This window comes from Acomys minous, assembly GCF_964271855.1.
Source record: "Acomys minous genome assembly, chromosome: 14".
Lineage (NCBI taxonomy): Eukaryota > Metazoa > Chordata > Mammalia > Rodentia > Muridae > Acomys > Acomys minous.
The window spans coordinates 42347995-42372517 of NC_140496.1; the positions used below are offsets into that span (position 1 = coordinate 42347995).

At 49.9% G+C, this 24523-nt stretch overlaps 1 protein-coding gene and 1 long non-coding RNA gene across 4 annotated transcripts; one reads left to right on the forward strand and one right to left on the reverse strand.

The window, feature by feature from the left end:
- Positions 1-928: 928 nt before the first annotated feature.
- Positions 929-7486, forward strand: LOC311583187. 2 transcript variants are annotated; one of them, XR_014774393.1, is made up of 5 exons: positions 929-1078; positions 3941-4122; positions 5865-5960; positions 6687-6880; positions 7371-7486. It is a non-coding gene; the product is annotated as an uncharacterized lncRNA (long non-coding RNA). The 2 variants fall into 2 exon arrangements; XR_014774394.1 differs by lacking the exon at positions 3941-4122 and having other exon boundaries at positions 934-1078.
- Positions 4539-24439, reverse strand: LOC311583147 (lysosomal alpha-mannosidase-like). Of its 2 annotated transcripts, none has more exons than XM_084756474.1 (24): positions 23317-24439; positions 22461-22563; positions 22145-22318; positions 21427-21620; positions 20919-21051; positions 20489-20634; positions 19055-19171; positions 15777-15859; positions 15576-15696; positions 15430-15508; positions 14902-15011; positions 14560-14667; positions 14212-14328; positions 13032-13217; positions 11305-11402; positions 11088-11205; positions 6944-7062; positions 6754-6855; positions 6549-6636; positions 6366-6446; positions 5685-5912; positions 5270-5425; positions 5081-5183; positions 4539-4727 (listed from the first exon to the last, which is right to left on the reverse strand). In XM_084756474.1, exons 1-24 carry the CDS (start codon positions 23473-23475, stop codon positions 4618-4620), a joined length of 3033 nt encoding a protein of 1010 aa, XP_084612600.1. In that variant the 5' UTR covers positions 23476-24439; the 3' UTR covers positions 4539-4617. The 2 variants fall into 2 exon arrangements, with proteins under 2 accessions (XP_084612600.1, XP_084612599.1); XM_084756473.1 differs by having other exon boundaries at positions 15777-15862.
- Between the last annotated feature and the right edge of the window lie 84 nt (positions 24440-24523).

The following is a 24523-nucleotide window of genomic DNA, read 5'->3' on the forward strand; positions in this document are numbered from 1 at the left end:
AGGGAGGCGTGCAGTTTGCATGGCTGTTGAGGAAAAATGTGTCCATTTCAATCCTAGGCTGTTTTTGCAAGCAACTTATCAGCCGGGGGCCACACCCTGTGGAGACCAGGCTGGTTTAAAACTCATCCAGAGCCACCTGTCTTTTCCTCCGTTGTGTTATGATTAAAGGTGTGTGCCGCCACTGCCCGGCCCGAATATTTCATCTCAATTCCAGTCAAAATCTACCAAAATCTCAATTAATATTCAAGAGTTAACAAAAACATTCTAAGTCTTGGGTCAGTTGCACCAACTTAGGCTTCAGTAGGTGGAGCCCTGTCCACCATTGTTTTGAATTTAGTTATTGCTCATTTGCATAGGTGGATCATTCCCAGAGAGCGCTGACAAACACCTTGCAGCTAAGAAGTTCTACATTTCAGCCACTAGCAACTCTATGGAGAAGAGTTTGGTACCTTCTTCCCTTCTTATTGTTGGTTACTTAGCCTGACATCTCTCAGAGGTCTGCCTTTCTCCCTGAACAGCAAAAGCCAAAAATAAACCAAAAAGCATCCAGGAGCCTTTTGCCATTGGGACTTGCAGAGGAGCCATAGCAGGCTATATATTAATATTTAGGTTATCTCTTAGGGAGGTATCTGTTTGGCCCAGGAAGACACCAAGAGACTGAAACTTATTCCAAAGCTGCAAGCACTATGCTGGGCAGAACTAAAGTAAACCACGCTAATCCTCATAAGCTACATCCATCCCAAGCATTTGCCAATCTGGTACTTCTCTGGCCACTTCCCTCCTCCAGCTCCCAGTCATCTGTCACCGGTCAACTCTCCCCTTCAAAGGTCAGTCTTGGTTCCTTCCCCTCTCCAGGAGGTCCCGCCTTCCACTTCCTGTCCCTCTGTCCAGTTGATTGGCTAAACAGCATTTGATTGACAGTTGCTACATCCACTCTAGGCAATCCTCCACAAGTCGGTGACCTTTGAGGAAGTGTGTGTGAGTTTCACTCAGGAAGAGTGGCATCAGCTGCATCCTTCACAGCAGGAACTCTCCAGAGATGTGATGTGGGAAACTTTGAGGAACCTGGCCTCTGTGGGTAAGGACCACGCCATTTCCTTCACTTACCTAATGACCTGACAGTGGAAAGTTTCTTTGTTGGGGTTGTCCTTTGGTTGAGACAAGGTCTCACTAGGTAGCCCTGGCTGGACTAGAACTCGTGATGTGATTCGATCAAGCAGGCCTCGAACTTTCAGAGATCTGCCAGCCTCTCCCTCCACAATGCTGGGATTAAAGGCCCATGCCACCAAGCCTAGTGACAGTGATTTCTTGCTCACTATCACAATCTGGAACATTAGAATGTGAAAATTTGTTGGCATTGATGTAAACCAAGCATTAGGATCCCCTTTCAGACAAAAAACTTATAAAGACGTTTGATAGTTCTAAGAGTTTACTATGATTTTTCTGGTTTTATGCTTTAGGTACTGAATTGGGAGACTAGAGGGTTACAAATTAGTGCAGATTCCAGGAGAAAAATATAAGGTGAGTTTCCACACTAAGGATGGCAGGATCTTACAACATATTACATGGACACCATGTTTTTAAGATGGCAACCAAAAAAAAACAAAACAAAACAAAACCTCATAGAAGGTTTTCTTTAAGCTTTTTATCCAAAATATTTAAATGACACAAATGTTGAACACATCAATTTTTATTGGAAATGGTGGTTGCTTTAGAGTTTTGTTGCTGTGTAGAGACAGCATGACCAAGCCCACCCTTGTGTAGGAAAACGTTTCATTAGGGCTTCCTTCCAGTTTCACAGGTGTGGTCCATCCTCATCGCAGTGGGAGCATGGCATCATGCAGGCAGACATGGTGCTGGAGGAGCCAAGAGTTCTGCATCCTAATCTGAAGGCACCCAGGAGGAGACTCTCCTCCAAGAGAAATCAAAGCCCCCCACACAGTGATACTCTCCCTCCAACAAGGCCACAGCTCCTGATAGGACCACTCCCTAGGGCCAAGCATACAAACACACAAATCTGTAAGGGCCAAACTTAATCAAACCACCACATGGGTGCACACCTGTAACACCAGCACTTTGAAGGCAGAGGCAGACACAGGACCATCATTGTAAATTAAAAGCAGGAAGAGCCATTATAAGTTCACAGCTAGCCTTGTCTATGTAGTGAATACGAGGCCAGTGAGACTTACACAATGAAACTATTCTCAAAAAAAAATTTTTTTAACTTGAAAACAGAATTAAAATCACCCTGGCCCAGGCCTTTGATTCCCAGCACTCAATTATGCAGAGGCAGGTAGTTCACTGTGAGTCCAAGACCAGCCTGGATACAGAGAAAGTCCAAGACAGCCAAGGCTACAGAGAGAGGCCTTGTCTCGAAAAACAAAAAAAGAAAGAAAGAAAGAAAGATGAAAGAAATGTCATGTATTCAAAGCCAGACTGCTCTCCGGAGCCAGCTTCTAGGACAGCAACAGTTGTTACACAGAGGAAGAGTATGTAAAAAAAAAAAAAAAAAACCCACAAAGACAAAAAGAAGAACAGGTAAACAAACAAACAAACAAACAAACAAAATCAAAATCCATATAAGCTGGGCTGTAGTGGCACTCTCCCTCAATCTCAGCACTTAGGAGGCAGAGGCAGGTGGATCTCTGTGAGTTCAAGACCAGCTTGGTATCCTGAGTAAGGAAAACCATGGCTAAACAGAGAAAACCTCACTGGGAAAAAAGAAAAGAAAAAAAGGAAAACAGAATATATATTAATAATTAATAATATATTCTGTTTTACATAGGATTTACAGTGAGTCATGTTCAGTGAACGGCTGAAAGGGCTGTTTAATGTGAGGCCTTCGCTCCACTTCTGTGGCTTTCCAAGTTCCATCCATACAGAAAACCAATAATGTACGTGAATAGAAAGCCACGCCTGCAAGCATGGTTTGAAGAGATAGGAGATGAAAGTGAAATCACCTGCAGGCCGCATTTGAGTCTGGATTTTCTGTGCTTTGTCATCTGACTCAATAGGAACTTTTGTTACTTAACTCTGTGCATAACTTATTTAATGTAGTGTATAAATGAACCAAAACTGTTAACTGTGTCTTTACTTTGTTCTAGTTAAAGTAGTAGTTAATAAAAATGCTATATTCCTTTTCTGACTCAAAAACTAAATAAAAATAAATAAATAAAAGAGCTGAATCAAAGGGACCTGCCTGCAATACAGGACCAAGGACAGAGACTGTCACGTGTAGAGAAATTCTCAGGAAGCACAGTGGATTTGCAGCAGGTGAAGAAGGCTGCCCACGTGAGGGAGCCAGCACAGATCCCACAGGTCTCTCTACTTGGAATTGCAGGAACCATCAGAGGACGTCACTGAAGAACCAGCCCAAGCTATCAGATTCCTATAATTTGGTGCTTCTTTATTCATTTATTGATATTTGGGTTATTTTCTTTTTTCTTTATCTGAGACAGGGCTTCTCTGTGTAGCCTAGGCTGTCCTGGAGTCACTTCGTAGACAAGGCTGACCTCAAACTCACAGCAATCTGCCTGCCTTGCCTCCTGAGTGCTGGGATTAAAGGCCTGCGCCACCATGCCCAGCGTACCTTCCTTGAATTTGGCCTTGAACATCCAGGGGGATCCGGTGCCATGCCTATGGCCTCCCCCCACCAGGGACAAATGTAGTCATCCTCTGACAGGGAACAGGACCTGGACTGAGAGATGCTGCCTGGTCAGAGCCAGTGCCCCTCCATAGGCAGTCTGAACTGAAAAGATGATCTCAGCTTCCAGAGGAGCCTTGGGATTGTGTCGTGTCCTAATGCTGTCCTGCCTGGTGTAAGACTGTATTCAACAAAGCAATGTTGTTTTGGGGTTTGCTTTGTTTTGAGGCAGGGTGTGTCATGTAGCCCTGGAATGGTTGAACTCACGCTGTAGACATTCTGGCCTTAAACTCACAGAGACCTGCCTGCCCCTGCCTCCTGAGTGCTGGTGGCCTGAACCACCACCACCACCACCCGCAGCAGAGGAATGCTACCCATGACCTTCCCATCACTCAGTCCCCATGATCAGCCTCCCTGTCATGGAGGACCCTGACTCCACTGCCAGCATTCATGAGGTGCAAGGAGGAGGATCCCTCTTGGTGAGTAGTGAGTCTGAGGACAAACTGGGATTCATGAAACCCTGTCTGCAGCCAACAACACAGCCAACAACACGGTACAGTGGGTGAAAGCACATACACCACGACCTGAAAAGCTCCCTGGCGGTCCCAGGCTGGAGATAAGTGGCTCTGGCAAGCTGTCCTCCGGCTCCACATGACAGCACAGGGGCATGCACATACACACAGAGGACTGTTTACATTCTAGAGAAGCATATTCCTAGAGAGCCCATGATGAGGAGTGAGACGTGGAGACTGTGAGGCTGCTGTGATGACTGCACTGAGGAGACACCTTCACACAGAGCCTGGGGTCAGGGCTGAGCCACACTTTGATGACCTCCCTATATCGCACAGTTGATGTCCCCCCCAAAAAATAACTCACAGTCACTGAAGGGCCTGAGTCCTTGTAGGAGCCTTTTAATGACTTTTTGGGGAGGTTACACCAATGGAAGGGGAGGCCTGCCCATCCTGCTGGCAGGCCTAGCTGGGTGCTGGCCATTGAACTGAGGCCAAAAAGGTACGGATTTCCATAGGCTGCAGAGTGACTGAGGTAGGGTCCAACTTGGAGGGAGCAGGGTTCGACACAGGACCTGGGATGGGAAGAGACAGAGGCCTGAACAAACCCATGCAGGCTGCACTCACGACTCCGCACCAGGACCGCACTCCCAGATTTTAAATACTTCCTGTGCCTGAGGGTCACCCAAGGTTCCCCAAACCCTCTCCAGCTCTGGCCATTGTTCTCTGATCCCCAAAGGTCACCTACACCACCCACTCACCCTTGAGACAAAAGCCCATGCCCCAAACTGCAGGTGCACTGCTTCTTTGCTGGACCCACTGCTCACTCCTAAGACCCTGTGCTCCAGCTCTGCATCGGCTTCTGAGCAAATTCCTCCCACTGCCCCTGAGCATCCAGCCCCAGGCAGGACGCCTGCCAGGTCCTCACCAGTTTCTGTCCTCCACTTGAGCCTGGAAGCCGTGGGCAGGGGCTGGTTAGCTGCCAGTGTGGTCTCCTGCAGGTGGGTGATGGTGAAGGCCCGGAACAGGTTCTGCGGGGAGTGGAAGGTTCCAGCTGAGCCAGCAAGCCCAGCCTTTGCCTGGCTCCAGCCTGTCATCTCAGCTCAACCCTCCTCACCTGCAAGTTCAAGGTTACAGGGGAGCTCAAGTTCTGACCAGAATCTTCTCCCACAGCGAACTGGTGCTCCAAGCGCAGCAGCAGCATCTTGGGGCCCCACCGGGCCAGTGTAAGGAGATGCACCTGGGGAGGTAGGTCCTGGAGAAGTCCTGAGAACTGCAGAAAGAAGGGGATGAGTGCAGGGCAGTGGTCATAGGCTGACTGGCAGTCAGCGCTGACCTGCAGGAAATGAGGCTTGGTCCTGAGTGGGAAAGGACACTGAGCAGGGACACAGTACTGAAGCCAGCTGCTGACCACAGGGCAGCGCTCATCCTGAAGGGGAAATGCTGACATTGAGGAGGACCTCACTCCAGAAAGAGGGGCTTAGGGGGCGTCATCCAAGGTCTCTCTTTCTGCGAGCCTTGCTGTCTCTTACCTGCATTTTTGGTGCTGCCTGGGAGTCATATGCACTGCTACCACCCTGAGCCAGCACCAACTGAGGGGCCAGGACCTCCTTCTCAGCCAGCAGTCGGTGCCTTGCAGCCGCGTCTCTGACAGAACTCAAAAGCACAAGGTGATGCCCTCGCACCCTCTTTCCACTCCCTGCTTCTATCAGGGCCTCATCCACACCTCGCTTATCATCGGCCAACAGCCGTCGGTGCACCTGTGAGGAGCGGCCAGCAAAGAGTGAGGAACTAGCAAGTGAGCCCAGGTAAGAAGTTGGGCACACGCTTGCAGGAATTCCAACACACACTAAAGATGGGCTCAACAATGATGACTGAGGTTAGGGACTGTCAGGGACCCCAGCAGAAGTGAGGTCCAGGGGACAACAGCCCAAGACTAAGGAAGGGAAGGGCGTACCAAAAGGATCCTAACGGGATAGCTCAAGTCCTTATTAAAGACTGAAGGAGAAGGGGAAAGTGGAACGTAGAAATATTACAGAGAATCCAGGGACATTGAAGCAGGCCCTTATCCCAGTATAAGAAAGGGAGGGAAAGGGAAGAGGGTGGGACCAAGGCCACACACAGAAAACAGGTACCAACAAGAGCCTTCATGCATGGCTGGTTCTGAGTGGGCCATATGGGAGAAACCCAGCTTGGAGGGGCTCCCCTCTCACCATGAGCTCCAATGAGCCATCCTGAAGACTGCTGCCCCCCTGGGAGCGGTCCGTCAGCACAGTCAGCTGCATGTGCCCATCCTAGATGAAGGGGTGATTGAGATTGTGGGGCCCTCCTGGGCCCACCCTGCCCCAGGTATGTGGGAGATGCTTCCTAGTCTGATGCAGTGGCAGGGCAAGTACCGTCATGTAAATTCGAGTGTTGACAGGATAGTAATTTCCAGCCACCGGTTCAGTCTGATTTAATCTCCAAGTGGGTCGATAATCACGCCTGGAAAGAGGTGCAGTGTCATCACATTTGGGGTCCTGTTTCTTCTTCAGCCTCATCATCAAGTCCCATGGCACTGAAATCCACACACCACAAACTCCCTAGGATGCCCCTTCCCACCTCCTCTTCAGGATTTCGCGGCCGTTGCTGTCCGTGTAGAACTGTCCCTCCGTTTTCATCGGGGTGTGAAAGCGGCTGATGATTTCCTTCCCCCAACCATCTCTGTACTCAGTGGAAAAGGCACCTTGTGAGTCCCTCCTGAACCCCACTCTGTGCTGCTCCCTACTCCGGAAAGCTTTATGCTACTTACTCCGCTGGGATTGGTCCCACTGTCCACTCCAGTTCCAAATGACGCTGCCCTGGGTACAGGCGAACCACTTGGTAACACCAGGCTGAAAAATTCTGGTGTATCTCTTGCACCAAGGCTGTCTATAGGCACACAGGATGGCTGGTGTCAGCAATGGTTAAAATGCCATTGGCAGCTGGGAGTGATAGCACAACCCTTTTAAAACCAACACTCAGGGAGGCAGAAGATGGAGGATGGATGTGAGTTCGAGGCCAGCCTGGTCTACAAAAGGAGTGCAGAACAGCCAAGGCTTGACAGAGAAATCGTGTCTTGGGCAAGGGGGGGCCCATATGGTGATGAATTCCAAGAAGGGAGATTCCACTACCACCTTTCTCAGACTGATTCGGTGTGATGTTCTCACAGCTTCTTGTTTTTTTTGTTTTGAGTGTAGGATACATGTGGACATCAAAGGACAACTTGCTAGAATTGGTTCTCCTGCCCACCATTTGCATTCAAGGGACTGAACAAGGTGGTCAGGCATCATGGAAAGCACCTTTACCCACTGAGTTGTGGTGGTGCTAGAGTCTGGGTGTTTTGTTAATTGAAATGAGTTCTCACTACGTAGCTTTAGCTGATCTCAAACTCAGAGATCTTCCTCTCTTGCCTCTTGTGCTGGGATTAAAAGCATGCATCATCATGCATGGCCCAGAAGAAGAGAATCTCATGCGGCTGCAAGCGCGGTTGTTTTAGATAACTTTTACCGAAGACCAACCCATATTCTAATGCAGGTGTGTCGACATTTGCCTAAAGGGGAACCCCATCAAATGCGCCCTCAGAACCCTGCATCTACTCCTTTTCTACCTTAGAAGAAAACATCAGAAAACCATCAGGGGCCTCCTGAGATTCCAAGATCAATTAAGTGTGAAATATCAAATATCCCCCCACATAAAAATGTTATTGAGAGCCTGATGGTGGTAGCGCACACCCTCATTCCCAACGCTCAGGAGGCAGAGGCAGGTAGCTCTCTGTGAGGTCAAGACCAGCCTGGTCTTCAGAGTGAGTTCTCGGACAGCCAAAGCTACACAGAGAATCAGTCTCAAAAAACAAGCAAGGGAAAAAACAAAAAAATAAATATTCTGTTTGCTGTTCCTGTGTCTATCCTAGCACATGTGCATGCGCCTTCATGTATGCACGTGTTTGGTGACCCACAGAGTTGGGTGACAAGCTGCCTAGAGAGGCATGTGTCGTAAGGTTTTTCTGAGTATGGTCAATCCCTCCAGGGACACAATGTACCTTCCATTCCAACTTGCTCCCTCAGGCAGTGAAGTTCTCAGGTCACCTTCTGTTCCCTGTGAGTTCTTGGAAGTCAGTGAAGCATGGATGCTTGACACGACAAAGGGTCTTAGACATTTGTCCCGTGTGTCCTGTGCAGCTTGAAACCTCACTGTATTCTGACAACCACAATTGTGTGGATCCTGACAATTGCCACTGTAGTCCATTGTTGATAAAGGTATACAAAGTGTAACTGTTCTCAGTAAGATTGTCACAGCCGCAGTTGTGCTGTGGCCCCTCCAACCTGCCCTGATTTATTCCTCTCAACGGTCACAGGTGACCTTGTCCTAGAAAGTTAGCACAGGCGCCTACAAGAGGCACCTGAAGATGGACCTGAAATGTGGGGACGGAAGGAAAAAAGGAAGGAAGAAAGAAAGAATAGAAAAGAAAAAGGAGAAAAATGTTAAGGAAGAGAAACCGTGGAAATCATGGGCACACAAGTATAATAAGGCAGGTGCACTCATTGGAGGTAAAAATGATGGGACACTCAGGGTCGAAAGAGAAACACTTCTCTCCTGATCTGAACAATTTGTTACTGGGGGAGGAGTTACAGCAGCCACCACCAGGTGATGGACTCCTGGAATTCATGATGAGCTCTCGCCTTCTTTCCTGAAGAGGGATCTCAGGATCCCAGACTTGGTCCCAGCTAGGAGGAACAAAGCAGGGAGAATGAGATGCAAGAGGACCAGAAAATCTCCTCATGATGCTCTTCAGCTTGGGAAGAAATTAAAGCAGTAGTAGATAAAAACAACAGGGTCACCAATAAAAGGAAAGTGATCAGTAAAAGGCAGAACTAACACTGGGAATAGAAGAAAATTTAGAGCCTAAATGCTGCAGTGTCTCTGTGACGAGGTTCAGGGTTTCCTCCTCCCTGTGCTGGCTTTGCTCTCCCTCCTCCAGCTCCAGTCTCCTCACTCCTCAGCCCTATCCACCACGTTCTGAGAGCAAAGAGAGCCCCCTCCCGCCCTGATGCTGGCCTTCACTTCTTTCTGAGGTTGATGGGGAGTGCTTTTCCCCAAGACAGAATTAATTCCCTTTAAGTCACAGCACGGGTCTCCCAGCCAAGAGACCTGTAGTCAGCCTGAACATAAAGAAAGACACCAAAGAGTCGCCTCGTTTCCTGTGAGTGAAAGGCTGGATCCTAATCACCTGGGCAAACAGTCAGAAGCTATAAACCCACTTCATTTAAGACTCTTAAGGATCTTACGCAGGCTTGTGCTCAGCATGGACCAACTGCCCCCTTGACATTGTGTCCACTTCCTTCTATTAATGGTGAATTTTTCCCTGCCTCTGAGCAGAGAGTCTGGGGAAAAGCTTGTGTCTCAGGAGTGAAGATTTACTGTGGAAGATAGTTACTCAGAAAGATGTCAGGAACAAGCTACTAAGACTCAACAAAATAAGCCTGACATGGTGGAGCACAGTGTAAATGCCAGCACATGGCAGGCAGAGGCAAGAGGATCTCCCTCTGTAAGTTCAAGGGCAGCCTGGTCTACACAGCCAGTTCCAGGACAGCCAGGGCTGTCACACTGAGCCACCCGGTTTTCAAACTCAGGGTCTCAGGCCTTTGGAAAGATATTATCAGGCAGTTGAGTGGCCCAGATCCAGAAATTCCCTGAAGCTCAGGCTTTGTTTGTTCTGTTTCCTCAGGGTGCTGGAAAGCCAGTGTGGACACCTGAAAGACTGGCTCAGTCTCTGAAAGAAGGACACTGAGATTGCAGAGCATCTCCAGAGGCTACAGCTGAAGGAAGAGAACAGTGCAACACGGGTGTCCAGCATGAAGAAGGGAGCCTGCCTACCAGCAATGACCCAAGTGACAACCTAGACCCTGAGGGAGAGACACAGAAACCTCAGGGCAGGTGTGGCTGCCAAATCGCTCTTCTTTGCCGTGTTGTCTACTCAGTCAATGCAGCCATTGCTGCTGAGACATTGGCTCATGGACCTGAGCAACCTGTTGACTTTGCTAACTGGGGAGGGAATAACGTTCCTGTAGTTGTCAATGACTCAGAAATCCTGAGAGCCTCCACTGCTAATCATGTTGACCCCAATCAGAGACAGTCATGTGTGTGTGTGTGTATTTGAGAGAGAGAGAGAGATAGAGACAGAGACAGAGATAGAGACCTTACAAAGCCTAGGCCTTAAGCCTGGGCTGCTCTTCCCTCAGCTACCCAAGTGTTCCTGTCCTAGCTGCTCTCTTGTGCTGGTGTGGACCCAGAACTCAGGCCTTTCTGCATATGCAAGGGATCTCAATTACAGGCCAAGAAACAAACCCACTTCCAAGACCTTGGTGAACTTTGACCTAGTACACTTGCTACCCCATTCTCCTCATATTCCAAAGCTAGGAATGGATTTGAACATGTTGACAGAGACATTTATGGTAGAGACTTTCATGCATCAGCAGCTGGAGCCTGGGGTCTTTCTCCATATGCAAAGGAAAAGTAAAGCCAGGCAGGGTGATGCACTCTTGTAGCCCTAGCACTCCAGAGGCTGAGGCAAGATCAAGAGTTGTGAAACCAGGCTGAGCTACACAGTAAAACTCTGTCGTGGACCAGAGACCTGGTTCAGTGGGTAAAGGCACTTCCTGCCTAGGCTGGTGACCCACATTCTATCCTAGGGACCCATGTGGTAGATTCCTACAAACTGTCCTGTAACCTCCACCCATGTGCGTGCGTACACACACACACTCACACACACACACACACACACAAACACACACACACACACACACACCCCGAGTGTAATAGTCTCTAAACAAGCCTTATATGTGGCACATCCTGCTCCCCAACTCCACATTTGCTCTCCACGCCCAAAGCCCAGTCATGGTTCCCAGAACACAGACCTTCAGGACATGGATCTGAGCCCAACGGCTTACAGGCAATGGCTCAAGCTGGTTGGGACGAAATATGTAGGCACCAGAGGCCTGATTACTCTCTTCATTTCCAGTGCTTGCATTGTACCTGGAACCAGAGAAAACACGCATCAGGGAGGGGACCTCAGATCCATGCCAACCGCCCCAAGCCCTGTGGCCCTTCCCCGACATAGGAGCCCTTCCTCACCAAAAGAAGCCTTGGCTCACAGGGAGCGAGAGGTTCTGTTCCATGTTTTCAATCTTCTTTAGTAACCCTGTGCTAGAGTCAAACGTGGCCCGTATGTACTGCATGGGGAAAGGGAGCACAGATGTAAACCAGCGTCTCCTCAGCCTTCCTTGGCCTCAGCTCCCTCATCTCTCTGCTGCTCGAGACCCAGTAAGCAAACACTCCTGTCACAGCTGCTTCAGTCAACTCTAGCCCCATCTGGCCACTCTCTGCACAGCGCGGCCTCGGGGACTAACTCAGCCCTTTGCGGACACCCTCACTCTCCTACCCTGGCTGCTCACCCCACAGCAGCACAGGCCAACTATGGCACCCTGCATGGATCTCACTCCTCCTCTGCTCCAGGGTTTGACCAATGTGTCACCTGACCCATCAGCCAATCGCCAGGACCCGCAGGGCTTTAGTTCCACAGAGTCAGTTTCATGCCCCAACAGTGACCACAGCATCGCCACAGAGGTGGTGCTCGGCATGTGGGAAGCTCTGAGACTGAGGCTCAGCTCAATACAGGTCTGGCACAGTGGGACATGCCTATAACCCAGCACACAAGAGCCAGAGGCAGGAAGAGCTGGATTTTATGTCATTCTGAACTTGCCGAGTTCACGGACAGCCTCTGCTCTGAGATCCTTGCCCAAACACATAAAGAAAATATTGTTATTTTTTAAGAATCTGAAGAGAAGTTAAACCCAGCACTTGGGAAGTAGAGGCAGGCTGATCTCAGTGATTTGGGGGCCAGCAGGAATAGCAGAAGAGTCAAGGCTACATAGAGAAAGCCTGTCTCAAATAAACAGGAAGATAAAAAAAATTGAATAGTAACAATGAATATATCATAATGATACTTGCATGGACATTAATTATCTTTATAGGAATATCGTCATATGACATTCTGTATGTGGCATGTTTGCATGTGTATATGATTGTGTGTGTACATTCTTGTTCATGCATGTGAGGGCAGAGGCTGAGCTGACAAGGTGTCAATGGTTTTCTACCAAAGCATTATTATTCATTTATTTATTTATTTATCATTTTTTATGTTTTTCACTGCTCTCTAATCCCACCAGTCTCATTTAAAGGAACAAACTGGGCACACATGGTGACACATGCCTTTATTCCCACCACTAGGGAAGCAGAGGCGGAAGATTACAGTGAGTTTGAAGGCAACCTGGTCTGGAAAACAAGTCCAGAACAGCTAACGCTGCACAGAAAAACCCTATTTCGAAAACCCAAAACACACACACACACACACACACACACACACACACACACACACACACACAAAGCCTATAACACCCCATAGAAAACTTATTTCCACCTCCCCTAGTGAGAACAGAAACCTTCCTTCCCCAGCCCATGAGCCTCGCCCTAAGACTCTAGCTGGCCATGAAAGACCTGGCAGCTCTGATCTCAAGATTCCTCTGTTCCCGACAGGAAGCTGACAGCCACATCTGGGGATGACCCTGGCTATTAGCGGGAGCAGAAGGACACGCACCTACATCAATCTCATGGTGACAGGATTTACACGACTGCTTAGAAAGGAAATTGAGCCTCACAGGTCACCCTCCTCACTAGAGAACACATACTCGGGAGAGATGAGGGGAAACCAAGGATCCAGAACCTCCTGACGCAGATTCCAATACTTCTACAACACTGTCATTGTCACAGAGGCAAGGAGAGGAGAGCAGGTACAATCTCACCTCATTTTCAATGGATAAGACCTGGGACGTGGGGTTCCTGGGCGGGGCCGTCAGGCTGTGCGTCTGGGACTTAGGGCCTCTCATTTTGGTCACAGAGTAGATGCTGAAGCCAAGAGCAGGCACCGAGGCCGAGAACAGTAGCTCCCACTCGTACATCTTACTGTAAGAGTCGGGAATCAGCACCACCTTGAGTGAGAGAGGACAGGATGCTCATCAGGGTCAAGAAGACACAAAGAAACCAGCATGGGTGACAACACCACCCTCAGAGGGCAAGCAATAGATGGGAGAAAACCTGGCTGTGATGGGGAGAGACGGAAGAGCATTTGTCAGCACAACCTGTACCTCCATGAAGGGAGAGGAAATAGGAGGAAAGAGGAGGAGAAGAGAAGAGAGGAGAGAGAGGAGGAAGGTGCAGCTACATACGGAAGCGAGGAGTCAGCAAACAGAGAAAGAGGTGGATGAGAGGTCAGAAGAGGAGACCTCCTGGGGAGAAGGGTCCGTCCATAACCAGAAAATCTGATGCGGAACAGTGAGGTGACCCAAACCTGCGATCTTAACAAGCAGGGGATTAAGGCAGGAAGATCACAAATGGGAGGCTATCGGGGTTACACAGTGAGAGCCTGTCTGAGGGAAGAAACAGGAGAGGGTCAGGAGGGAAGGAGCGAGGGAGAGAGGGAGGAACGAAAGAAGTAGGGAATGAAGGAAGAGAGGGAGAGTGGGAGGAAGGAAGGAAGGAAGGACAGAGGGAAGAAAAAAGGAATGGAAGTAAGAAAGGAAAAAATAAAGGGAAGGAAGAAGGAAGGAAGAGAGGGAGAGAAAGGAAGGAAGGAAGGAAGGAAAGGAAAAGAAGGAAGGGACAGAGGGAGGGAGGGAGGGAGGGAGAGAGGGAGGAAGGAAGGACAGAGGGAAGAAAAAAGGAATGGAAGTAAGAAAGGAAAAAATAAAGGGAAGGAAGAAGGAAGGAAGGAAGGAAAGGAAAAGAAGGAAGGGACAGAGGGAGGGAGGGAAAGAAATCCCAGGGGACGATTTGAAGTTGGCTCTATTGGGAGAGAGATGTTCCCCAGGAGGCTGCGATTCAGAACAGAGCTGGGAGACAAACAGACAAGGAAGAAACACATGGGCGCATCCAGACGGCCTGGGGAAAATGGACTGGGAAGGGACCATTGCATGTGCAGCTCACATTGCTGGGCACTGTGTGGCCTTCAGGGTCCTTCACGATGAACACGCCTCTGGTGACTGGCAGCCGAACCATCTGAGACACCTTCCGCCCCAGGGGGTTGTAAACAGTCACCTGGAACTACATCAGAAGCCCTAGTCACAGCACAGCTGCCACCCCAGCCCTTAGCAGTGCAGCTGCCCACACAGCCTGGCCTTCCAGGGCAAGCCTTGCCTCCAGGAATCAACTCCCTATACCAGCCTCCTGCACCCACAATGCCCTCCAAAACTACAGGAGGCAACCACTCCATCCCCTTCACTGCAGACTTCACAGTCTGGGGTCCTGTCCCTCCTGCTCCCAGCCCCGACTCACGTGACCTGACTGCTGGCTGACTGGACAGATGCTGATGTTGAGCTCGCGGCAGAATGAGAAGCTCTGTTTGTAATTGCTCAGCCGTGCCAGGGCGTTGCTCACCAGAACCTGGTAAGGATCACCAAAAGACCTGCACCAAGGTCTGCAGCCCTGGCAGTCTGGGTGAGCCCATAATAGACCCCGCCCCCTACCTATAACCAGTCCCCTTTTTCCAAGAATAGACCCCTCCTCACTCTTGGCTTCCCCTCAAAGCCCATATGAGTGTTTTGTCCCCTACACACACACACACACACACACACACACACACACACACGTGTGCATTTCTACCCTTGCCCCTCACACCTCACAGGGTCCCCATCCTGCTGCCAGCTGCCGGGCGTAGTCATCTGCAACATTCTGTTTTGAAGTGCCAGTGATGGCATCGTGGTGCTGGAGCACAGCCACTGCCTCCTCTGCCAAGAGAATGCCAGTCAGTTGCCCTCTCACACCATGCTGAGCCCACCACCAACCAAGCACACACAAACGGTCCGGTGCTGGGGAGCAGTGCTCTTGGGAGAATTAAGAACAGCTGTGGGGGCTGGAGCGATGGCCTGGCAGCTAAGGGCACTGGCTGACTTTTCAAAGCACCAGGGTTTGACTGGGGACACAACATGGTAGCTCACAGCCATCTGTACTTCGTGTCTTACAACAACATAAGTTCTTCAAAAGGAAACTCAAAGTGTAGGGATGGAGATCAGTGGTCAGACGTATAGTGCTGTCTGGCTTTGAAGAAGTCTAGGGTTCGATCCCAGGCACCACCAAAAGTAAAGTGGGCCCAAGAGATGGTTTTGGACTCTGGCTTCAATCCCAGGGTCCACAGATGACACTTACTAAGGGGAGCGCTGTCTCCTGAGCCATAGGGTCCCACGGTGGCTGCAGGACCCGCCAGTGCTTCTAGCTGGCTGCACACCTGAGGAGAAAGACATGTGCTGGGCAGGGCTCCTCTGGGCCTCCTGGATGCCCACATGCTCACGCACCTGCAGGAAGTTGTAGCTCAGACGCTCATAGCGCTTGAGGGCTGGCCTGCTGGAAAAATAGCCAGTCCAGAACATGTGGGGGCCATCGGCATAAGGAAAGAAGTCGTCCTCCTTCACCGACCTGCACGGGACATGGAGAGCAGTCACACTCCACGGAGCATGCCAACCCCACCCAAACTCCCCAGTCCCTGCCCCAAATACCAGGTGAGATTGTCCTTGTTCAGCTCCCAGAGGTAACACGTAGGGGTGGAGTAGAGAACATTGACCTGGCTCCCGTTTGCCTGCTGCTGGGGAAAGGAGTGTGTGAGCCTGGGGGTGCGCACCTTCCGGGGCCCACAGGCCTCCAATGGATCAACTTCTCTACTTGGCTGTTGTTGCTTTTCATATTTATTTTGTTTATTTAATGTGTATAGATGTCTCTCCTGCACATTTGTCTATGCATCGCCTGCTTGCCTGATCCTTACAATGGCCAGAATGGATGTCAGCATCCGGGATGGAGATACAGATGTCTGTGAGCCGCCATGCGGGCCCTCGGAAGGAAAGCTAGTCCTCCTCACTGCTGTGCCATCTCTCCAGCCCCTAAACACACTTGAGTACTGAACAACGGCCAAATATGGGCATATGTCTAGGTCAAGAGTCAACACGGTTGCCCTTCAAAGCATTTCAGGAATAGCATAACTTTTCCTTTCCTCTTTGTTATATTTCAGGCAGCCTCTGGTATTACTAACCAGGAGCTCTGGCTGGCCTTGAAGCTTTTAGTGCAAGTCATCCTCCTGCCTCAGCCTCCCTTGTAGCTGGGACTACAGGTATGGGCAGCTGCAGGCAGCTAAGTTTACAAAACCTTCTAAGTAATTCCAACATCATTATTTAAAATAAGGAGGGATCCGGGTGTGTAACGCGGTTGGTACCAGCTCCAGCTCCTCCTCCTCCTCTTCCTCCTCCTCCTCCTCTCCTGTGACCCTCCTCCTCCAGAGGTACAGGCCTAGCAAAAGTTCAGGGCATCCTCAGCTACAAAGCAAGCAGAGGCCAGGCTATAGGAGAGCTTGGTTTTTTAATAATAATAATAACAATAATAATTATTATTAAGGAGAAATAAGTATGCTATTATAGCATGGAAATAATTAGTTTTGTTTTGTTTTAATTTTATTTTATTAATTTATTCTTATTACTTCTCAATGGTTATCCCGTCACTTGTATCCTCCCATTCCTCCCTCCCTTTTCCCCCTTACTCCCCTGCCCTATGACTGTGACTGAGGGGGACTTCCTCTCCCTTTATATGCTTATAGGGTATCAAGTCTCTTCTTGGTGGAAATAATTTTTTTATGATTTATTTATTATTTATACAATGTTCTGCCTGCACATACACCTGCAGGCCAGAAAAGGGCACCAGATCTCATTATAGATGTTAATGGGGCACCTTGTGTTTGCTGGGAATTGGACTCAGGACCTCTGGAAGAGCAGTCAGTGCTCTTAACCTCTGAGCCATCTTTCCAGCCCAAAAAAAAATTTTTTTTAAGCACTGTCAAACCACCAAAAGTAGTTTTTTGTTTTCTTTTTTCAGTAGCACTGGGGATGGACTCAGAACCTTAAAAGTGCCGAGCACATGCTCGTTGACGCAGAGTTATGTCATTGTCTCCTGACATGGAGGCTCCCTTTCAACTGATGACACAGAGAAACTCGAGTCCTCTATGGGAAAGGCTGTTTGTTTCCTTCATGCTGTGTCCTCAGTGTACATAGCAGAGACTCAATGAACAGGGTCACCCTCTGCCAGTGTGGGAGCTGAAAATTGATCTCAGGTCCAATGATGCCCCTGCACAAAGGGAAATAATGCAATTTTCCTTTGTTTGTTTGTTTGTTTTCTGGAAACTGACCTCAGAGACTTACTCATGCCTCTACTCCCAGATGGATTCCTTTTGGGAGAATTTACTTCAATTTTCTTTGGTTCACTTTGGCTTTGGAGACATGGTCATATTAAGTTGTGCGAGCTGCCCTGGACTTGTTCTGCAGCCAGACAGAACATGAATTTGTGCTACTCTTGCCTCAGCTTCTACCTTCTTTGGCTTCTCTCTCCAGTGTTTGGATGCGCACTTGACTGACTCCGCAGCTGTGGAAGTCAGATTCAGAGGCCCACCGTACATTTGCACCCACACATCCTCAGTGTCAATCCCTCAGCATTTTAACATGCCTGAGCTGGTAGACCCACCTAAACCTAGGGAAGGCAGCTTCTGAATTCCTGTACAAGAGTGCAGTGCAGAGGAAGGAGGGGCCAGCAAGGTTAAAACGGCCCTAGATGGAGCATCCTAGGTTAAAACGGCCCCAGATGGAGCATCCTGGGTGATAGTGGCAGCATCTAGGAGCACAGAGAGAAGGCCCTGCCTCCCCTGTGGAAAAGGCTTTCTGAGAAGACATTGGGGCTAGCATCCTTACATGTTTCTTATTTGAGTTTGCTGTTGTTGTTAAACAGAGAACGGTAGCTGGTATTCGTTCATGATGGGTTCTTTTTCCTACCCTTTCCCCCCGCCAGGCTCACCCCCTATCACTACATAGGAGAGAAAGAAAGATGGAAGAGAGATCCCTGAATCTAATTTCATTTCATTTGTTTTTTCTTTGAGCACAGCTACTGACACACTGCAACCAATCCCACTGAACAACCGAGAGCCATCAACCCAGCCTCTCAGGGCCCTAGCATTTATATACCCTTTGAAATTTTCCCAGAATTCCAAACATCACACAATGGCAGCAACTTCTTTTTTTTTTTTTCTCCCAGAACTGAGGACCGAAACCAGGGCCTTGTACTTGCTACGCAAGCACTCTACCACTGAGCTAAATCCCCAACCCCATGGCAGCAACTTCTACAGCTCTGCTAGAGCACGGGACAAATCATAGCTAGCTGCTGTAGACAACCCAAAGAAGCCCCACACCTCACACGTGGGATTTAAACAAATACACATGTCTGTGGTTTTAAAGAAACCAAATTCTGGAATTGTCACTACAGATAACTTGGTGCCCTTGTTGCTCATTATGTAGCCCACTATACCCTGAGCTCATAGCAATCCTCTGGCCTCAGCCTCCCTCAAGAGACAGGAGATATTAGCCAGAAAGAATAATTATAAAGCAACATTATTGGGGAGATAGGTTAGTGGGTGTACTTGCCTCAAATACAAAAACAGCCAGGACTATACCAAAAGGCCTTGTCTCAAAAAAAAAAGGGGGGGGGGGAAGGAAATACTTTTCTCTATTTTAGTTTGTGTGTATGCTTTTGGTGATGAGACAATATTCTGTGTGTATGTATCTGTGCGTGCGTGTGTGAGTGCCCATCCATCTACCAGTCCTACACTGGCCTTCACTCAGAGCAGTCCTCAGTGTCCCTTGTTCTAGGGTGACCTCTCTGTTTGACTCGTTTCTGTTTATTCCCTGCCCGTCTCAGGCACTGATGCTAATGACAGAAAGCTAAGTAACGCACACAGGGAGGCACTGACCTGCTCGTTGACCAGGCGGATAAGCTTGTCCATGTTTTTGAACCACAGGTTGGCATTCTCATATTGGAAGTCTGAACCCATGGTCATCACGGTGTGGTTGGTTCGGTAATACTGTGCCTGTGGATGACAAGGCAGTCCTCAGGCCTGGGAGTCCCAGGCTTTCCCAGTGCCTCATGGTGCAAAATTACATGTGGGGACCTGAGGATATAGCTCAGTGTCAGAACACTACACTAGTACCCTCTAACCCCGGGGTAGATACACAGTACAAGACAAAAAACAGAACACAAATGAACAAACAAGAAGGTCCTTCCTGCATGGGGACTATGGAACATGGGGAGCTGGACACACGGAAGTGAGCAGTGCAGGGCAGAGTGTGAAGCTCCCACAATAGAGTCCAGGACCGGCTGTACCAAGCCTGCCTTTGCCCCCCAGGCATGCTGGGGCCTATCTCTACTCTCAGCATTTGGAGGCAGGAGGAGCAGAAGTTCACAGCCAGCCTCCCCTACATAGCAAGCTCAAGGCCAGCTTGGGATATCTAAGTCCTGGTGTGCAAACCACAGACACAGCCAGCAGCTGCTGAGGTACTCTACAGTCCCGTGCTCAGAGGAGGCTCCACGGCGCTGAGCTGCACTCTCTGCCCTCCTCCCCCCTCCTCCTTTTCAATGTTTATTTCTTATGGGAGGGGACATAAGGTGTGCGCGCTACAGCAGCCGCTCAGAGACTACGGAACAACATGCAGGAGTCAGTGCTCTCCTCACTGCAAGTGCGCTCTGGAACCTGACTCAGGTTTTCAAGCTTGGCAGCAAGCACCTTTACCCCTCAGCCATCTCACTGGCCACTTCCTTGCTTTGTTTCTTTGTTTTGTTTTCACACAGGCTTTCACTATGTCCTCCCAGGCCAGCTTCAGGCTCACAGAGACCTGACTGCCTGACGCCCACCCTCAGGTACTGGGATTAAAGTTTTCACGAGTACAGCTGGCACAACATTTTTTATGACGTATATTCCCATGTGTGTGTGTGTGTGATATCATGTATCCATACACGCGTGCACAAATGAGAGAAGAGTGTCAGGCGTCCTCCAACAATTCTCTGCCTATTCATTTAGTCAGACTCTCCCAGAACCTGGACTTGCATTTTCTTCCCGATCATGAGGCCCAGAAGGCCCACTGCTCCTGCAGTCTCTACAGCCCCAGAGCTGGGGCTGCACATAACCACATACAGGAACACGCATGACTAGCTTTTCGTGTGGGCTCTGGGATCTGAACTCATGTCTCCTACTTGAGCAGCAGGTGCTCTTAGTGCGGAGCTGTCTCTCCAGCCCCTCGTGTATCCTGCTAATGCACAATAAATCCGAAAGAGAAATCCCACGGAGGCTTCTGGATAGGTTGGGGTCTGTGCCTCCATGCCCTGGTCATGGTTGAGACAGCTAGGTTACCTGGGAGGAGGCCAGCTTCAGGAAGTCAGCGACCAACACATCTGCATTGAACTCAGGGCTGTTGGGATCTTCTACCACGGGAGGGTCTGTACATAGCATATCCCAGCATAGGTTCTTCGGAGGGTTATAATTATTGGGGAGCACACCTGTAGACCAAACCAGATTCAGCACCCCAGACCTGTCTTGGAGTCCGACACAGTGACACAACACCCAGGATAAACCAAATTCAAAATGGCTAACACACACACACACACACACACACACACACACACACACACACACCATACCCTCTCACACTTACACTCATACATTCACACACATCCACACTCAAAAACCATTATCAATTCTCAGAGAATCACAGCATATCACAAAATCACAGAGGACCCTTCTGATCCTGAGGGCCGATGACCTTACTCTCCCGCGCACTTACCAGTGAAGAGGTCAGCAGTGGGGGGCTTCAAGCTGGCACTAGCCCTCCACACCTCCTCCATCTTCAGCTTTTCCTCTCGAACAATCTTATCTTGATAGTCAATGCGCCCAAGGAAGAAGCCATCAAACCCCATCTGGGAGGACAGAAGGGGTGGGGTAAGCAGTGCAGGGCCTTCTGGCCCAGGGGGGACAGACAGCATAGGAAAGTATGTCCAAGTCAACCTAGGCTTTTCAGGGATAGAAAGATGGCTCAGTGGTGGAGCCCAAATTCTAGTGAGGCCTAATCAAGGGAAGGAGCGAGCCAGCTGGAGACGCAGAGCAGTCTGCACCCGTGGGTCCCTAGGACATAGACCAGGGCCGAACTTAACTCACAGGAGTCAAATTCAGCCTGGACAGGGGGTCTCAGCAAGCCAGGGTCTAGCCGCAGAGATCACGAGAGGAGGGCAGGGTGTGAGCAGCTAAAGCAGGAGCCAGGCCAAGTGAAGGAGAAGCAGTAGGGTGGCTGGCACCTGGGCAAACAGGGAGGCCTGTTCTCGAGAGTGGCCAAAAGGGTCAATGTGCCAGGCCACACGGGGACGCCCGTCGCTACCGAATGTGTCTTGCAGGAAGCGTAGCCCAAGTGTCATCTGGTCCACAACTGCACCATAGTGGGTGGCTGCCTCATCGTTCATCACCCAGCCACCATTGACAAACTCCAGGCGCCCTGTGGAGGGGAGGCCAGGGGAGAAGGGGCGCAGCTGGGAGTGGGCATCGTGGGCAAGGCTGGGAATCAGAAGATGCTGTGCATGGAGCCAGGAGAGGAGGGGAGTTCAGAGCCAGTGCGCAAAGACCTGCATGGCTGGCCTCCCCGAGGAGCCACTGGAGGGGGCCTGGCGAGACACGCTTCTCCACAGGAAGACAGACTGTAAGCTGTTAGAACTCTGGGTACAGAGTGTGCACACTATAACACGATAAAAATCTCAGAGATGCCTGGCTGCCCACGCCTTCCCTTCCAGCATGAGAGAGCCAGGGAGGCAGGATTTCTACAGGTTCAAAGCCAGCCAAGTCTACAAGTCATTCTCCAGGTCAGGGTTGAATATAGAATAAGACACTGCCCCAATAAGTCATCATAAATTATATATATATATTATATATATAATTATATAATATATATATATTCAGATATGCAGTTTGCAGAAGGACAAGCTTGGTTGCACTTCCTCCTTTCACTTCTTGGTGCAGGCTCACCCTGGCGCACCAGGTCCCGCACGCTGTCCTGTGTCGCCTTGGTCTGCTCCTTCCACCAACGGGAGAAGAAGGCCATCTCCACATAGATGAAGCGCCGGGTGGGGTCCGCCAGCAAAGAGGAGATTACCGAGTCGAGGATGTACTGCACTGACGCGTGCTGAATGTTGTTCCTAACTGTGGACATGAAGGTCAGGCGGGGAGGGGCCACTAGAACATATGTCTTCATACATGAGTCCAGAGGGCCCGTTGTTCTTACCCCAATATCCAGGTCCCTGAAAGATGTAGAGGCCCCCACCCCACCCCCATCTCTACTCACTGCCATAGTAGTACTGGTCCACTGTCTTCAGCCAGCCTACATCATCATGGGTATGAGGCAACAGGTGCACGTTGAGCATGCCTGGCTTCACTGTGGGACATGTCTGCACAGAGACCCCAAGAACATACACATTCCATGTCAGTAACCGAGACTCTGAGAGGCAGGTAGGCTGGGGCTTCTGAGGTAGAACCTTGCCTGGCATGGTCAAGACCTGACTTTTGACCTCCAGCGTCACACAGCAGGCAGGGAGGCGGTGCAAGCACATATTAGGTCTGCTTGTCAGGCCAGGACTCTGAGACCTCCTCTGAGGTGTAGAGAGGTGACTTTGCACAAGGAAGAAATCGGGAAGCTGAGAGGCCAAACCAGGACCCCAGGCAGCCTCAAGGAAGGTGCCTAGGAAGGAGCAGCCCAGCTCACACAGTCCTACTCTGGAAAGGGAGGAGGGAGAACTTCCAGGTGATATAGATTCACAAGGCAGCTTTGCCAGGGAAACTGCCCCAAATATGACTTGGGGGTGGTGAAAAGTCACCAAGCTTCTAACCGTTGCAAGTGGAACCACAGCAAGCACAACCTGTGCAAAGCGTCGAGTCCTGTTCCCAAGTGACTGCTCATCCTTTCCCCAACCAATCACAGGTAAGTGTGTGCAAAGGCCAAGCTGGCTGCCTGGAGTCCCAGGGACACGGACATAAGCACATGCAAGCCTGCTCTCAGGCTCACGCCAGGCCTTTTCAGAGACGCAATGCACGCACTGAGACCACAGCGTCTGATAAGCAGCAGTCACCTAGGGATCAGTAGTGCCCCAACCTCTGCTTCAACTCCAGCCCAAATACAACGCTGCTCCTGAGGCCCAGTTTACCTCATAGCCGGCCGCCCGAGCGCCTGGCGCGACCAGTAACAACAAGAAGAGAAAGGAAACAGGCAGGACAGGCAAACCTAGGGTGCAGAAACTCATCCAGAGACACCCGGCCCTCTGACCACCAGCATGGACACCAGAGGACAGCGACGGGGTGCCCATGGTTCCGGCAACTCCACTTCCGCGGGTTTCCTGTGCTCAGCTAAATCCCTGCGAACGCTCCGCCCCCAGAATCCGAACCAGCCAATCGGAACGGAAGGGGGCAGGGCCTGTACCCACTTGGAACTGGAGCTGTCGACCTGCCTACTGAGGAATTAGGAGCACAGGAACTGCTGCATCTCTCCAGACTCCCATTCCACGCAGGACTTGGCAGGAGAACTTAGCTCTCAGGCTTCTGAGGCGCTTTTGTATGAGTGTGAGCAACGGATTCAGCTCGTCCAGTGGACTTCGATGTTTCCTAAGGAGTGGAATGTGCAGGTGGAATTGGAGGGTACCGCACTCTCTTTAGGGCTGGGATCCTGGAGGGACCCAGGGAAGCTAGAACTCGGGTGGAGAGCAGTTATGATCTGCCTCGTGGGGACAGGGACTGTAAACAAACTGCCACTGGAATGCCAGAGATGAGGCACCCAGCCGGGTCCAGACAGAAGCTGAGCCTCCTGTGAGCAGGGAGGGCCTTGTAGGGGAGACAGAACCTGAGTCTTTCGTACCCTTCCCAGCGCCTTCCAGGCTAGGCATTACTCTGTGCTCTAATAAGAAAACCCAGAGCCAGAGTTTGTGTGTTGGGATACAGCTTGCACCTCAGGATGCTGAGAGCAGGGGCAGGAATCTTGCCATCCCAGGCTGTGAGATTGCCAGGCCTGCCAGGGCTGTAGAGGAATACACAAATCAATAAAATCTAGAAAGATGGCTCTGCAGTAGTGTAGAAAGCCCTGGATTTCACACCCAGCACTTCAGAAGAAACAAGTAGGTGTATAAATCAATAGATAGACAGATAAGTATTTAGATGATAGACAGAAAGATAAATAGAAAGAAATCAAAGCCTAGATTAGTTAGGTTAAAGGGAACGACAGTCACCCAAGTGTGGAAATAACTGCCTTTCCTCTATTACCTAACCTAAGACATGAAGCTTGCAAAATATGAACATTAACTAATTTAAAAAAAAAAGAAAGAAAGAAAGAAAAGAAAAACAAGACGAAAACCTCAGTTGCAG

Coding starts and splice junctions, on each gene's coding strand:
- LOC311583147 (XM_084756473.1), bottom strand. CDS start 23,475: ATGGGCACCCCGTCGCTGTCCTCTGGTGTCCATGCTGGTGGTCAGAGG. Junction 21,621..22,144: donor GCGGGACCTGGTGCGCCAGG/GTGAGCCTGCAC, acceptor TCCCCTCCACAG/GGCGCCTGGAGTTTGTCAAT. Junction 6,637..6,753: donor CGCGAAATCCTGAAGAGGAG/GTGGGAAGGGGC, acceptor ACCTCTTTCCAG/GCGTGATTATCGACCCACTT.